Genomic DNA, 16,285 nt, shown 5'->3' on the forward strand with positions numbered 1-16,285 from the left:
TTCCACTATGCTGAACTAGCTTAAGCTTTTTATCTCCCAAGGTTGACTGGGATGTTCTGAGGCCAAAGTCTGTAGGATGCCGAGTGCTTTGTGGGAGTTGCTGAAAGATGTTAAACCTCCCTGACGTCATTGCTTCTTGATGGCTTTCAGCTCTTTTGAAGGGTGGATGTGGGAGAGGTGGCAGAATCAGATGCCAACATATTACACTTTCCTGACACAATAAAAACCTATAACCATGGCAGATTGAATTCACACCTTAAGACTAAACAAGAAAAAAAATTAGTTATGCACATTTCTGCCAGAAATAAGTAGCACACTGTAAGTAAATCAGATTGTTTATTACCACTTATTCTATGTGAAATGAAAACAAGAACAGCTGCTCCTTGACTGCTCTGTTTGTAACAAATGTGCACTGTTAGCTGTTGTAATAGCAAAGTTTACAAGATCTGCTATCCTTTCCCTAACAGTCTGAGGTTTTTTGGCATTTATAAAGCCAGTTATTAATGTTCATTTCAGTTTTTAAAATGCCGCAAAATGTCTCTGTTGAGAGAAAAAAACCAACCCCCCCAAAAAAAACTGAAACCCAAACCCCCTATGCAGTTTTTTCCCCTGCTAAAAGTGGGGAAAAAAATTATATCAGGCAAAGTTTCCTTTCACTAGATAGACATGGTCTTCAAGTAATGGATAAAATGGCTTGTGCATTATATACTACAGGACAAATCCTGCCTGCACTGACAGCAATGATATTTTTTATCATTGATTTCAACAGGACTAAGATTCAAGAAGGTCAGAATGGGACTGGAATTAATTCTCTGGGTAAGCAACACAGCTGTCAGCAAACATCTCTTACAGTCTCTTATATAGGTTTATTAAGTCTCATCTTGAAATCAGTTAAATTTCTTGCCAGCAAGACTCTTCTGAGGACCACGCGTCTGACACATGTGAATCTACCTCTCATTTCCAGCCTAAATGCACTGAAAATAGCTGGTAACTATTTGACCTCATACCTTTCACTTTAGTAGCTCTTCCTCTTCAGCTTTTTTTTATGACTGGACGTAAGCACCCAAGCCCTTCTTTTTTTCAGTCCATAGAACTGAAATAGAATGTTCTCCCATAGAACAGACTCTAAATTTCAGTGATCCTTTTAAGCAGTCCTTTTCCCCCTTGCAGTTTGAATTCATTTTCTTTGCAACAAAGGTGATTTGACATTTACCGTTACATCCAGGTGAGGTCTCCACAATATTTTGTACAATGACAGCCAAACATCTTCTCTGTAGCTATCCCTTGGCTTATATGGACAGGATGACATTTACACACTCCTTCGCCATGGTACCCTGATAGTCCATAGACATCTGGTAACAGACCAAAAAAGGAGGGTTTATTATTATGTCATTTGAAAATTAAATGTATTCATGACAGTTATATTCAGATGTTCTTGTACTGACACTGTTAACTTTGATATCTCGCTCTCACCCCAGCATCAACCTCTCAGTATGATTTTAAAGGACGGTTCTCCCTCGTCTCAGTCAAAATCCTGGCAATTAGTTTCTAAAGGTATGGCAACGACACACATAATTTTCATATCCAAGGTAACACTCTCTGCAATTAACTTTAATTGTATGGCCTTATGATCTTCCAGTATAATATGCTAAATTTCTCTTTTATTGCCAAAGTTGACCTACTCATTTTTAAAATCTTGGTTGTGATCCCAAGGGTAGCGACTGGGTGCATTAACACTGTAGCTCCACTAGAGATTTGGAATTGCTCCAGTGGCAAAACCCAAGCAATAAGAAGTCCCACATATCACTTTTTAGCTTTGGTTGTGTTTTTGACATATAAATAAAGTAATTTGGGTGCAAACAAAAGCATTCAAGTCTTGTTTTAAGGTTTTAAAAGACAAAATGGAGCAGTTCCTAGAACCGTAGAAAGATACGTAGGCTTTCTAAAATTTTTCTCCTCACACTAAACGTGTGGCCAATTTCAATATTGACAAATTAACTATAAAGCACAGAGAGGACAGAGGCTTTTATGTACCTCACCAGAGGATCCAATGGAAACCAGAGCTTGGTTAGCATGGAGATCTGATGTGATGGAGACCAAGTGCTGCTCAAATGGGTGCCAGTAAACATGCCATCCAAGAGAACCGGCAGCCCAGCATGCAACATGGCAGCGGGCATGGGTACACGGCTGGTGGCTCTGGGCTTCAGCGGCTGCCAAACCCCGCTAACCAGAGGCCACCTCAGCATTCACCATGGTGGCCACCTTCAGTCTCATCACAGCTGGGCATACAAAGGCCTCCCTGAGCAAACTGAAGGAATTCAGCTTAAAAACAGCATGTCGCTCACAGCTAAGCAGGGCGAGAGGAAAACCCGAGTGGCTGTGGCACCCCTGCAGGGCCCGGCCTTGCCTCAGTCCTTGGCGTAGGTTGTAAGGCAGCGCTGGCATAGCCACGGCTGAGCAAGCGCCTGGCCCCAAATAACCCACCACAACAACAAAGAAAAAGGAAAATTAAAAAAAAAAGAAAAAAAAAGAAGAAAAAAAAAAAGTAAAAGACGGGAGGGGGGGTGGACAGGACGGGACACCCACACCCCCGCCCCGAAACTACATTTCCCAGGGTGTCGCTGCCGCCTCGGCTTCCGGCCCCTCACGTGACCGCGCCCGGCCGCGCCATGGCGGAAGCTGAGGAGAAGGTAGCGCTGTGGGGGCACTGCCGCCGGCGGGGGCGCGGGGCCGGGGCGGCCCTGGGGAGCGGCGGCCCGAAGGGCCAGCGCGGGTGTGAGGGGCAGAGGGCGGCAGCCAGCCCGGCGGCGGTGTGAGGGCCGGCGGCGTGGCCGGCAGAGCCTCGCTGCGCCGGGGTGGAGGAGAGAAGATGGAGGCGGCGGTGCCGGGCCGCCTTTCCCCGCCGCGCTGCCCGAGGCTGCCTGTTGGGTTTTGTGTGAAGATCCTGGTAGATGGGCAGGGGAGGCGGCGCAGGCCCCGGGGACTCCGCTTTATGCATAACACCCGGCGCAGGGACCTGGGCTGGGCGAGAGGGAGACTTAGGAAAGCAGCCGGCGCCGTGTAGAGCCGGGATTAAAAAGCTGAAGGGTTCGCAGAAATGGCTGAGAAGCTACCATTTATCGGGTGGCACAAGAGACGTGTTCAGCGTTTTCTGCTAAGACAAATTGTGAGGAGCTCGGTGCTTGTGACCGGTGGGGCTTTACAGTGGGTGGCCTCCTAAAGCTTGGCCTGGCCAGGCTGCTCCTCCCCGAGGTGGGGGCTGGGGGGCGGGGAATAAAAGGAACGAGTGAAGTTCCCAGTCCTTTCAGATACTTTCTCAGTGTTTCTTTGCTGAGCCAGGGCGTTGATACAGAGCTGTGTGGTGTTTGTCTGCCTCGAATGCCTACAGGTGGAAGAGTCTTAGAATTATCCCAAGGGAATTGGCCTGACTTGGAGGTTGGCACCTGGTTCCCACCTCCCCTGCTGTCAGGGGTTTGTTGTGGGGGGCTGGCTTCTCTGGGGGAGGCTTTGACCCTTTGTCTGAGTTTTTAACCATGGCAGCATTCAGAAGGGTTCTAAGGATGAAGCTGAGTCCGACAAGTCTTTTTGCCTGCTCTAAGAATACTAGAGGTTAAAACAGCTAGTGTTTTGCTTTCTTTGGACTATGGTAGGAAAGTTACCTTATTTGTTTCTGTTACTTCCTGTGGGGAGCATGCACGCCACTACCAAGAGGGACTGTGCGTGTAGGTTGCTTTGAAACCCAAGTTTTGTGGTTTTCCCCTCCCAGTATCTTTAAGTTAGGGGACTAAACATAGTGGATAGCATCTGGATGTTTGTGAAGGAAGAGAAGGGAAGACCCTATAGCCATCGTATTAGAAAGCCAGCTTAAGAATTTATTGAGAAGTTATGTTGGATCTACTAAGTGAGAGATTATAATGTTGAGAGATTACTTCACATTTCTGTGGTTTCCTCACCCACATTCCCTTTCTCTGTTCTTAGGCTACTTGATCAACTGCATTTGACAGCTGGCTGATTTTCCCCTGAGTCTGAGACCTACCATTGGCAGCTATTCCTACATGATTTGTGATTCTGTTCATCCACAGATTCCTGTTGAGGGATTTCCTTTTCACAGTTAAAAAGCTACTAAAAAGTAGAAGTGAGGGATAATCCTCTTGGTTCATGCATTTGGAGGGAGGGGAGAGGAACATAACAAAACCCCAGGACAGTCATAACTGCAGTTTACTCTTCCAGTTAGCCTGAGAGAGTGGGAGAACTTGGGCAAAAAGCTTTCTGTACTAAGTTACTAGCAAAGTGAGTTAGTAGGTAAGTGTCAATTATAAGCACATTCTGCGGCGTTACTATCAGGGAACAAATACAGTTTCTGCATGTTTTTCTGAAGCCAAGACTCCCCCTGATTTTTTGCATGTGCTTTTCTGCAGTAAACCGTAAAGGCTGTGAAGCTTTTGCCTGAATCTCTATGCTTTTGATGAAATTTAGTTGCTGCAGTTGCAGTGGCTTATGAATATAGTAGTGGTACCCAGGTACATGTCCTAAATTGAAGCAGATTGAGACTTTTTTCTTTCACATGGATTCATTGTTTGAATCAACTTCTAGTGTGCCCCGATTTTGTAGACTAATGGTTTTCCAAGGGTGCCCTTGTATGTAACAACTTGCAACTCAGTTAAGTATTAAGGGACTCAGTTGGATGTGAGGATCAGCTGCTGTAACGGCAAGTGGGCTGTTACTCCCCCTACACGTGTATGACACTGCATGGTGTTAGATCGTGAGCTCATCCTGAAAATTATCATCACTGGCTTTGCCTGCATTTGTGTTCTGCTGAATAGCCAAAGCAATTAGAACCGGGGAGGGGGTGGTAGAATATAAGTGTGTAGCTGCATTAGAAAAGTCTCATGTGTACCAGCAAAAATGTCACTGTAATAGCTTATTTTGTTTAGAACAGGGTTTTTTTTATTATTGTTTTAAACAAATTCTCCTTTATTATAAACTGTGTGAATTGCATTAAAATATCAAAATGGTAGTGCTAATAGTTTTGATTTATTAAGGAGTTGAGTAGGCAACTCTTGGTATTCAGGAGAGAAAGCCTTTTTTTTATTAGGAATCTGATATTTTACATTGGACTTCGTGTGTTGCTCTAGCTTGTTCAATAGGCTGGCAGTGTTGCACCACAGTATTTTAGTTCTGTCCTCATTTGGTTGTTGTTTGCATACACAAAGATTGTAACAAGCTTGTTATTTCCTGAAAGGTAACTGCATCTTGTCAGTAAAGACACTGAAACTGACCAACAAATGGTTTTACTTGCAAAGTCAAATCTCAGCTTGTAAGGATGCCAGGATTTTACTCCCTGTTCATGTTCCCTTGACTCCCATGTTTTTTCTGTTTGCAATTTCCCAACTCATGTCATGAGTATAGACTACATGGATAACCTTTCTATGTGATGTGTGTTTTAGAGGTGGGCCTGGCTGTAGTGAGTAAAATGGAAACAGATGGCAGTAATCGTGGTGACACTTTGCACTGAGTTTCAAGTAGCAAGTAGCAATGCTGCTCTTGTCCCCCATCTGTTGTGAGGGTCACTATGGTCACTAAAGGTAAACCTCTACTAATGCAAAGGAGGTGTTTGCTTTTTGCCTAGAGGTCATAATCAGTACATTTTATAAACACGGAAAATAGAAAACAGTGACAAACTAAAAATGACACTGGTTGTCAGCGCATTACATTTCCCTCCCTTTCCATTTCTCTTTTTAACTGTTCATAACTGCAGCTCCCTGCCCCCCCCCCCCCCCCCCCCCTTTTTTTTTTCACTTCTCTGGTGAACTTCTGTACCTATTTATCTTACTGTCCAAATACTACCTTGTAAGATTTGAAATGCTGCCTTCTCTCTTGCTCATTCTTTGTTTATATCATATTTTGTTGTAAATGCTTACATTCACTGTCAGCATATTAGTTGTAATCTTTTATTGCTGTTGATAACGATAAATACGTTAAGTAAATCTTCATTTTGCTGACCTCTTTGAGGAGGCATTGCATCAGCAGATTTTCTCAGTGGACAGGTGAGAGATTAGCAGTTGACTTAAAAAATTTTTTTTGGTAGGACAGTAAGAATCATTGTCTTGCCAGAGAGAGACGTTTTAAAGGTATAGTTGCTTCAAAGGCAGGGGAAAGCCATATGGCTTGCCTTGACATGGGATGGGAAGGAGAAAGTCACTAAATGCTGGATTTTGATGGAAAATGGTTTGAAATTATTTACATGTAAAATAAGCCTATTAAAAGCTGAATAGTTGTCTACTAAAGCTAGTTTGTGGATAACTTGAGAACGCTATTCTGCCTTTCAAGTGGATACAAGGGCAGAATTGCTTTGCAAAACTTGCTACCACATCTGGAAGAAGGGAAGCTTTCACAGGGACAGATTCTCAGATAATCCAATCACTCTCTTCTAGGGTAGCTGACAGTAGTATCACAGTCAGCTGGTGCCAGTGAGTGTCAGTGTGGCACTAGATGGCAAGTGCAAGCAGAAATTGGGTATGAGTGGAAAGGGTGGAAACTCTGAACTTTGAGTTCCTTTTGCTTTGTCTTCTGTTTCTTAATAAATATTTTAAAAATACTTTGAAAAGGAAAATACTGCTCGGTTATTTATGTATTCAGTTAATTTCCCCTTTGTTTCTTTGTGTCATTTTCAGGAAACCAGGTCTAATGAGGAATCAACAGATGAATCTGAGGTGAGTCCCCTTAAAATGCTTCACACCTGAATATGTGTCTGTCAGTGTGGAGGGGTAAATACAACCTCATTGGTTGTTTTTAGGAGTTTCGCCAGTGCTGTGTAGCAAGGAATGTTAATCTGGCTTTAAATTATTAAAAAGGAGCTGTTTGCTGTTAGAAGCTTCTTTATATTTAAAAAAACCCACTGTCACCCCATTATAGTAAAATGATTTATGTTGAGAGACAAATTCAAGTGCATGCACTAATGTTTTGATCAAATGAAAATGTAATTGTCAGTATAATTATATATGCAGTAATACTACATTTAGGTAATCACTGTCTTTATTTTAATAGCTTCATGGTCTAGATTTAATAGTGTTCTGTAGAGTCACTGTTCTTGAGATGACATTTTATCAAAAATAGTGTCATATTCTGGAGACATCTGCCTACACTGCTACAGGTGCTGAAAAAGTGGGCTGGGGGTGAGAAGAAGAAAGTTGCAGAAGGGTTCAAGAATTTGTCCCCAAACATCAGTGTACTAACTCCAAACCTGCCATCACTGAAGGAAAGATGAGAAATCTGCAAAGATATACTTGACTTCATTGTGGTCTAGGATGGCTACAGGCAGGAGGAAATAAGGGTGGATAAGCAGCTTTAGTTGTGGCCACCAGTAAGGACAGATGACACAGAGCAGGATATTACATTCATAGAATGTTTTCACCCATTATGTATCAAAGTGAAAGTGGCTCCTAGACTTCCAAAACTGTAATGGACTTGCTGTTAGGAAGATTTTTCCATTCTTTACATAGGAATAAATCTTCATAATTGGGATCTGGGTTTTAAGCACAAAGCAGGCAGAAATCCTAATTTTTAGGGCAGTGGGTACTGCAGACACTCCAGTGCTGGATTCAGAAAAATTTTGCAGAGGATGGTGGCTTTGTTTCCTGTGGGGTAATTTTTTCCCTTTGCTTTTCATGAGTGTCTGGCTGCAGTGGCACTGTAGGGCATTCCCGGTGAGCAGCAGGGATTTCCTTGGCCCTTTAATGCTGCTGTGTGGAACAGCCACCTGGACCAGACTTTCTTGGCCCAGTGTGGAATGGTTTCATTCTGGATGTTGCTTTGTGATGTGAAGTGCGCATAGACAATGACTGGGCAATGACACAGTATTTTGTAGAATAGTGATTCTCTCAAGGGTTGACATTCACAGGATAGTGAACACAGATACTTACCTGCTGAGGTGTTTCATGAGAACTTGTTTTAGTGGACTTTTTAATGGCCTTTCAACATTTCAGCTGGTAGTAAATAAATATTTACAGCAGAATTAATCATGGCTGCATTGCCAGGTTTTTGGGGTTTTATTTGTTTTACCTTAAGTAAAAATAGGCATCATGCAGCTTTCACAAAATTGAAAGTCATAACATTTCAATGAGACCTTTGTTAAAATTGGTGCCTACTTTTAATGTTAATTTCACATGGATAGGGAAGTGAAAATGGAGATGTTGGATCTCAAGAGCAATCCAGTCATCATTCTAGTGCCCATGAAAAAAGTTTTTCATGAGTTGTCTTTGAATAGCAAGTCCAGTCTGTAGTATCTTGACACTATGCAGGTAGCTGATGAAATGAAACTTTGAAACCATGTTTAGAAAGGACTTAAAGGAAGCAGTGAACAATATGTACAGTCTTAGTGTTTATACTACTCATTAGGCTATTTCTAATGATCGTTCAGATAGGAACCAAAAATAGTGGTAGAATCACAAAATATAAATGTTGTCAGTGCTTGCTTATATTATTTGAAGTCTAGTCGGAGATAGATTAAACTGGTAGCTTAATTCTTAGCTCTTTTGATTATGAAATTGTATTTTTTCTTTAAGGCGGCCCATAATTTGAATAATCAGGGATGGATTTTATGGTGGCAGTACTAGAATCTGAGGCACTAATCCTTGCAGGCTGTATCCAGTTTTACCCATTAAAAAATACACGTTTTATGGTGTGGACGTTGTAGACATCATCACGCTGGTAAAGATTTTTGTATATACAGTTGTTCTTGGATTTAATACAGCCCATAACATTGAAAGTTCTTACTGTTGGTTTCAGAGGGCACATGACGTGTATCCAAGTTATACTACAGAACTCTATTATGGAGGAATGTAATTTTTAAAATCCTAGTTTTGAGTAAATGATGTCCCTGTCTGAATTGGATGTGTAAACAAAATACAGAAGATTTTTTTCTGGGTTTTTTTTTTACACTGCTGCACCATTACTATTAGTGAAGAATCAAACATACAGTGATTCTGTTTTATGCAGCAGCTCTTTTAGTATTCCTTTAGAAGCTTCTAGTAAATAAGATGCTAATTCTAACTTGCTACCTGCTTGGTTTGTTTTGAATGACAGGCGCTTTTAACAAATGCCAGGATGCTTATTTGCACAGACTTGGTGGTAGAGCTTTATAATAGGGCTCAAATGTGGGAATCTGCAAAAACTGTCTTGAATGTATGTCAGCTAAGAGCCCTTCTTTGTAAGTTTGGTTCCAACTCTTGCTTCCCAGGAAATTCAGTTCCTAAGGCTGCTAAAATGTTTAATGCTTTTCTGCTGTTTAAATCATAATGTGTAAAATTCAAAGGTGTTAATTAGCAGAGATGGTGCATAAGTTAAGATGTTAAGCAGACCTTTCATCATGGAGATAGTGGTAGTTACTTGTGTCAGCACTTACAGAAATGTAATGGATCTTCCTGGTAACTACAGTCCAACATATGCTTTTGTTTTGTATCTTTACATATGATATAAGGTATTATAAGCTTTTTCTTTTCCTATAGACAGATTGCTATATATTATACCATGATATAAGGAGGAAGTGCTATATCTAAGACAGTCTGAATTCCTAAGAGGAAAACCTACTTGGTTTGCTAAGTAATTCTACTGCAGTCTTGAAGCACAATTTCTTGTGTCATCTGGTTTTGGTTGGTTGGTTTTGGTTATTCAATTGTGCTTGTGAAGTATATTTGTTTTACTTACCCCAACCTTGTCTAATTATCAAATATGTTACATTTGGAGCTGACCCTAGCAGATTTGTTTGGCTAAAATGTCCTAGTACAATGTGATTTCATTGGCTTATTTGATTTTATTTTACAACATCTGGAGCTACATGTTTGGACTGTCACATTTGATGAGATCTTAAAAACAGACAACAAAGTCATCTGACTTTTGTCTGTTTGTAAACTGTGGAGGGAAAAAAATCTGCATAAATTACGTACAGCCTGAATCTGAATTTGTTTTCAGATTACTTTTCTTCCTTGCAATGTGTCTGTTTGTAAAATCTGACTTTTCTCAGTTGAGCTGTTTTCTGTCAGGCAGATAATTATATGTTGCCAGCTAGTTAGCAAAAGATGATGCTAATAAATGTATAAGTAAATAGTTAAGCTTTCTTCAATAGCAGTGCAACATGGCGGTGAGATGCACAGTGTTTTTTTTCTTGCATTTAAGTTGATGCTGCTGTTCAGCTTGTAATTTTGTCTCTGAAAGTTTTGTTTTTAATGAGAATCCTGTTTTATTACATAATGGACTGTTTTGTGGCGTGATTTAAACCTTTAAATTAAAGATCGCTTGTTTTAAATTAAAACAAGGAATATTACAGTACAGTAGTGCACATAACAGCATGTATCGTGAAATGTACCAGTGAATCACTTGTATTCTGTGAAGAAAGGAACTGGGTTTGTATCTCTGAATTTAAAAGAAGGCTTATTAAAGTGCCAGTTTGAGTCTCCCTGAATTTCCATGTTGCTTTGCACTGTATTGGTATAGAGAGTGTTCATTTACAGTGTGTTGTAGTTGCACAGTATTAATAGCGACTCTGCCATTATGTTAAACTGAAATCTTGTGAGGTCAGGTAAATGTTATTTTTGTTTCCACGGTGTATGTTCTGCACAAAACATGCCCGTTAAGGTTTAATTTGTAGCAATAAAAACATATTTTGCACCCTGGAAAATTAATTGCAGGTCTGCATAAATTAGTAACACGTATTTCAGGTAACTTCCATGTAGCAGAAAAATGTTTGGAACCATTCTTTGGGGTCCCAGGACCTACAGCTTCTGTCTGAACCTTAGTCTTCATGTTCAGGTTAATTATGTTCAAACTTCAGAAAAAACTTAATTATGCTCTGCCTCTATCTTGGCTGTGTGCCTCCCTTCCCTGCCCCCTGTTACAAAATGCAGCAATAGTTCCTTGCCTCTGAGAGGTAAAAAGAAGGTTTCAAACCCTATTTGTGGGTGTGAGGTACTGATAAAATTGAAGTCATGATGTATCAAAAGCCAGAACCTTCCTACTTGATGAGGGAATCAAAACTAAGTGATCAGCCTGGAATTTGGTTAGTTACTTGTTAGTTTTCTGTTCCCTTCTGGTTTACTGCTAAGGCTGTGAGTGGGTTGCCCTGTACGTATCTTCTTTACAGGGAGCACCTTTTCAAGAACAAGTGTCACTGGAATCATGAAATGAATGTTATGTCCCATGAAATGATTCTGTATTTATGTAAGGAGTTTCACTGAATATGTTTTTTTGGTAGGTGCTGCACTACAGGGTAAATTTTTTGGTTTGTATTGTTGGCCTGTTAAAGGAAACAAAACAAAAAAAGGCAGGTGGGTGCAGATGTTAATTTTCTGCAAAGTGTTATTAATTTTTTTTAAAAAAAATGCATTAATATGTGCATTGCAGTTTTTCTACTAAGTACTTGTGTGTGTTAGTCATCAGTGTTGCATGTTTCCATTCTAGAACTTCCGTTTTTGTATGTCCCAGTCTTAAGGGGTTTTTTGTCCTGTTTTGATCACTGATACCCTGTGAAAGGTATATGTTTGTATGTTTAGTTTATTCGGTTTATTCTTTTAGCTATTTAAATACTATATTGATAAATTCTATGAGAGTTTGTAGAGAGGAAGGTATTGTAGAAATTCTTGGTCAACCCAGTGCTCAAATAGTTTATGGTGGTTTAGAAATATCCATCACTGATGCACTTTTACCACTGAAATTTACATTTCATAATGTGAATAAATATGTAATATGTATTTATGTAATATTATTTTATGTATGTAATATTTGTGTAATCAAAAAACATAGTTCCTTAAGGTTTTGAAAACAGATCAGACCAGGAACACAGGAAACCTGTAAGCCTTAGAAAGAGTCAATGGAAAAGCCTTGATATTTTCTTTTCCTTTTCAGTGCACTCCAGATCTTAGTCTTGCAGGTTGGGTCTGGATTAGGTCAAAGCAATTAAATCGTTTGAAGTAAATAAAGCATCTGGTAAAAAAGGCTCCTTGTCATACTCTGTTTCCATCAAAATGTTCTCTTAACATGGAGTGCGGAGCACTGGGCTGGAAGAGGTGAGCTCTTCTGCAGCTAGTAGGTTTTGAAGGGACATCACTATTGCAACAGAAAATGGATGGTTGAAAAGTAAATTTGGCTACTGTCTCTGTCCAACTCGCCATTTTTGTCTCCTGTCTGACCTTTGGTGAAGTACTTCTTTTTATCATGCCTCTTTCCCTTATTATCTCTGCACCAGGTTGCCATTCTTCCATTTGTTTTAAAGGTATGAAATGGGAGAAAAATGCTCAAACCCGATATTCTGTTTCACATACCTGAGCAACCTGCAGAGAGATTACTTCCTCCTGCATGACTTTAAGTGAAATTGGCCTTTTAAATGGGGAGAATAGAAGGAAAAGATATATAAATTCCAAATAGAAAGTTATCCTCCTTATTGATGAGAAAATGTATCGTGCAAATAATTTATCAATTTGAGTCAGTAAGATGAGCATAGTAAATTATTTATTGAAGTTTAAATGGAATCTTTTCATACATTAATTTGAAAAACAAGTTTGCAGTGACTAGTAACTAACATTATAATATACATCGTTAAAGGACTGACTTGCAGGAAAAATGGATTATTGCTATATTCTTTTAATATCTTCTAGTTTTGAGTGAAAATTAGATACTTCATTTAATGAGCTATTAATATTAACCAGAAGTGCCTGTTCTATGTGTGTGTTGTGGAATACATAAAAAGTAAAAATGCTGCTGTGTGCGCTACATAAATTAAATGCAATTGCAAAGCTAATGTGTTAACAAGAGTATGCAGATGTGTCTTTTCCAAAATATTCTACTCAGATGAATACATTTACTAACAGTCTGGGCTGGAAAAAGGAAAGTAGTGGGGAAATTCAGCTATTTACCATCTAGTTCTTCCACTGTGGTGAGTGGGTGAACTTTAAAAACTGCTGTTGTCAAAACTGCACTGTAGGGTTTTCGTATGTAGTACATCACAAGGTGGCAGCTGGGCTGCTTGAATAGTGTTCACTGGGGAAACAAATGTTTGCCCAAGTTCCTTACTCAGCAAAAGGAAAATACAAGTGGAAATTCATAGTTTCATTGAGATTTGAACTGTGTTTGGATTTCAGTTTTGGAATTGGTTTTGGCCAGGGACATAAAACAGTCTATCCTGTGCTGCCTCTGTATGGTGCACTTGCTGTGGATGGACTGATCCTGTGCTTTTGAACACTAAAGTGGATTTGAAAGTTTACAGGTGGTCTTTGCCATGCACAAAACTACCAGTAAAATAAAACAAATTGTTGGGAGTTGAAATGAAACCAAATTGTACTATATGAACTTTTTACATCTTTTTTTTTTTTTTTTAACATGGCATTTATGATGATTGCTCATGTGCAGTATGTCATCTGTGTGTTACTTCTGCTTCACAACTCCTTCAAACCTATAGGAGTGAATCTTCAATTGGCGTTCTGCAAATACAGTGTACCATTCTGTATGCCACAACAGTTTTGCAAAGAAATAAAATGCTCTCTGCTTTGCCTTTCATCTGTGTGTCATTTCATACTGTGAGTGCAGCCCGTTTTGATACACACTCACAGGCAGCCATATCATCTTAATTCCTTGCTTCTGGTGTATATCTGCATTTCCCAAAGAGGTCAAGGTATTAAATAAATCCTTGAAAAAAATGCATGGGGGTAACAGAAAACTGCTGTGTGAAATTTTACCATCCTGATCCATGTTTACCAATTTTACAGCCAGATACTGGGCAAGTATTGGTGACTTGCCTTATGAGGAATCATAAAGGAACTGGGTGGGAGGTTATTCACTTCACTTCCTTCACTGCACTAACATAACTGTATTTTCACCATAGAATTAGGAGAAAATATGTTAGCAGTGTAAGTCACAAATGTGTTTTTGTGGTTTAAAAATGTCAGTCTTCATGCCTTTTGTTGTCTTGTGTAGCAGTAGTTGCAGAATAGAACCTAATTTTCTTACAGGAAAATTGGAAAATTGAATAGGTTTTTAGTATGTATTCCAAATGGTTGTAACATGTATTCCAAACAATTGTAACAAATATTCCAAACTGTATTAGTGCTCACAAAACCTGTATTCATGTAGGGTTCAAAATACAGCAGCCTATGCTCTTTTGCACTCTCCTGAAAGTGTTCTGCAAATCTTGAGTGAATAATCAGGTCTTCTACAAACACAAGGATGTGTTCTCCATGCCCACCTCAGTAATTTGCATCTTTGTTGACGTTATTACTCAAGTTGTCACTTGAAATCATTAATTTTATAATGTGACTTACTCTCTATGTGTAGGAGACTGTTTGGGGTGTTTTTTGGTTTGGTTTTGTTTGTGGTCCTTTTTTGTGTTTTGTTTTCCAAATTTCGGCCAAATAGGCTAATGAACAGGATCATGGATGTTTCTAGCTTTTATTCACTATTGTTGTACCTGCTTTTGAACCAGTGACCAAGATGAAATGCTCTTTGCTATTCTCATTCTTAAACCAACTATCTGCTTTTCTTGTAGGAACAAAGTTTTTCCTATTCAAGTAATGGGGGAAAAGAGGTTTATGTTCTCTCAAAAAGTTTTAGTTGCCAAAGGATCTTGTAAAATGCTCAATATTTAAATTCAGCACAGTAAATAAAACAATTTGCGATAAAATTGTGTTCCAATTTGTACACTATCAAGCGAACTGAGCTTTTGAAGGTTAAAGGCTGTAGTCTGGGTTTTTCTTGGCATCCCTTTAATGTTAGAGATTTGATTGCATTGAAAGAAATTGAGTCAGGATCATAATTGTGAAAAGAACATAGGTTTGTGGTTGAGACAGGAACACCAGTCTGGAAACTGTATCCTAGCGATGGAGAAACAGTAATAACGAAGCTGCACTTTGTAATAGTTATGTATTCTTTTACTATAATTCTCCTTGTTTGTTCTGCATCACTTATTTCTTCATGGCAAGTGGATATATCTGCCATAACAGCAGAGAGCGAAGTGCTTTCTTCTGGTTTGCTTTAGGATTTGTTTTTCCTTTTAAAAGAAGGCAGGTTAAGGTCTAGAAATGGGCAGCAGGGAAGGTGTGGTGTTTGCATCGTTTTAGAACACAGGAATCTTTTAAAAAATCAAATATGGCCAGATCTGCTTGAAGATCTTTTATACATGACTTATAGGTGTCATCTTTTTAAGGACTGAATGGGCTTTTAAATTGTACTTCATGTGTTTCTTGATTATACAAAGTAACAATCCACTACTGTGTTTGCAACAGTGGAAACATAAAATTTTGGAAAATATTTGTGTTGTGAATTTCCAGCTATTTTTATTAGAAATAATGTTTCTTTAAATTATTTTTCAAACCCAGTGTTTAGGTTCCAGTTGTGAGAAGAAACTTGAGATGGGCTAGGGGTTTTTCTGACTCATGTCTGAATGGCCACCAACCAGTAGGTTGTCCTGTAGGCATTGTCCTTCAAGAATGGCAGCATCAGCGGGAAACACTAAAGTCAGATGATACAACAAAAGAAATTTGAGTAAATAACTACACCTTTTACAAAGACAGTGATGTGTCCTATTTGCCCACCTCAGTAATTTGCATCTTTTGACAAATTTGACTTCTAAAACTTTCCAAAGGCAAACCTCATTCCTCCCACCATTTCTGACCGAACTGATCATCTTTAAAGAAGGTGAGCTTTCCAAACGGTAGGAAGAGGCTGATGCACAGTAAGACTGCTGGCATGCACACTTCAGTGCAGTTAATTACAGGTCAGGTTATTCATAGTTGCTGTGAGGAAACAAAATGCATGTTTGGTTTTGGGGTAGAGGGAAATGTGGAAGTGGACAAATGTCCAAAAATATTCTTGGATTCCTTCTTATATCAAATAGATGATACACCATTTCCAATTTAATATATGGAGTTCAGAGCTTTTAATTTTTGTGTTTAAAGTACAAGTGAAAATCTGATGCCTGCAATCATAAGGCAAGAATAGGATTTACGAAGACTCAGTGTTTTGTGTTTATTAACTGGGAATGTAGCAAGAGGGGGAGAAGACCCATTTACCTCATCACAGGTATAACAGAGGTGTTGTTATACTTAAATTTATGAACATGATAAACCATTAAGCAGACAGATTAGGAGTTTTCTTTGGTTTTGTGTTCTCAAAAAGCAAACCAAAAAAACTATTCAGTATTACTACCAAATAATACAGGGACTTGAAAACATTATCTGGGATGGAAGTTGAAGGGATCTCCAAACTGCGTTGCGACTTTATGGTGTTACTTTTTTTTTTTTTT

The 16,285-nt window shown here is 39.3% G+C and overlaps 1 protein-coding gene across 3 annotated transcripts in view; it reads left to right on the forward strand.

Annotated features, from left to right (window-relative positions):
* Positions 1-2,636: 2,636 nt before the first annotated feature.
* Positions 2,637-16,285, forward strand: part of VPS41 (VPS41 subunit of HOPS complex) — a 107,306-nt gene continuing 93,657 nt past the window's right edge. Inside the window, exons 1-2 of one of the 3 annotated variants that reach the window (XM_055707508.1) lie at positions 2,637-2,690; positions 6,675-6,713. In XM_055707508.1, coding sequence (XP_055563483.1) covers positions 2,670-2,690; positions 6,675-6,713 — 60 coding nt within the window. In that variant the 5' untranslated portion in view covers positions 2,637-2,669. Of the gene's footprint in view, positions 2,691-3,082; positions 3,179-4,169; positions 4,303-6,674; positions 6,714-16,285 lie in introns of those variants that run through there. The other 2 variants (XM_055707507.1, XM_005446220.4) reach the window with 2 other exon arrangements.

The sequence above is a fragment of the Falco cherrug genome, chromosome 4 (assembly GCF_023634085.1).
Source record: "Falco cherrug isolate bFalChe1 chromosome 4, bFalChe1.pri, whole genome shotgun sequence".
Lineage (NCBI taxonomy): Eukaryota > Metazoa > Chordata > Aves > Falconiformes > Falconidae > Falco > Falco cherrug.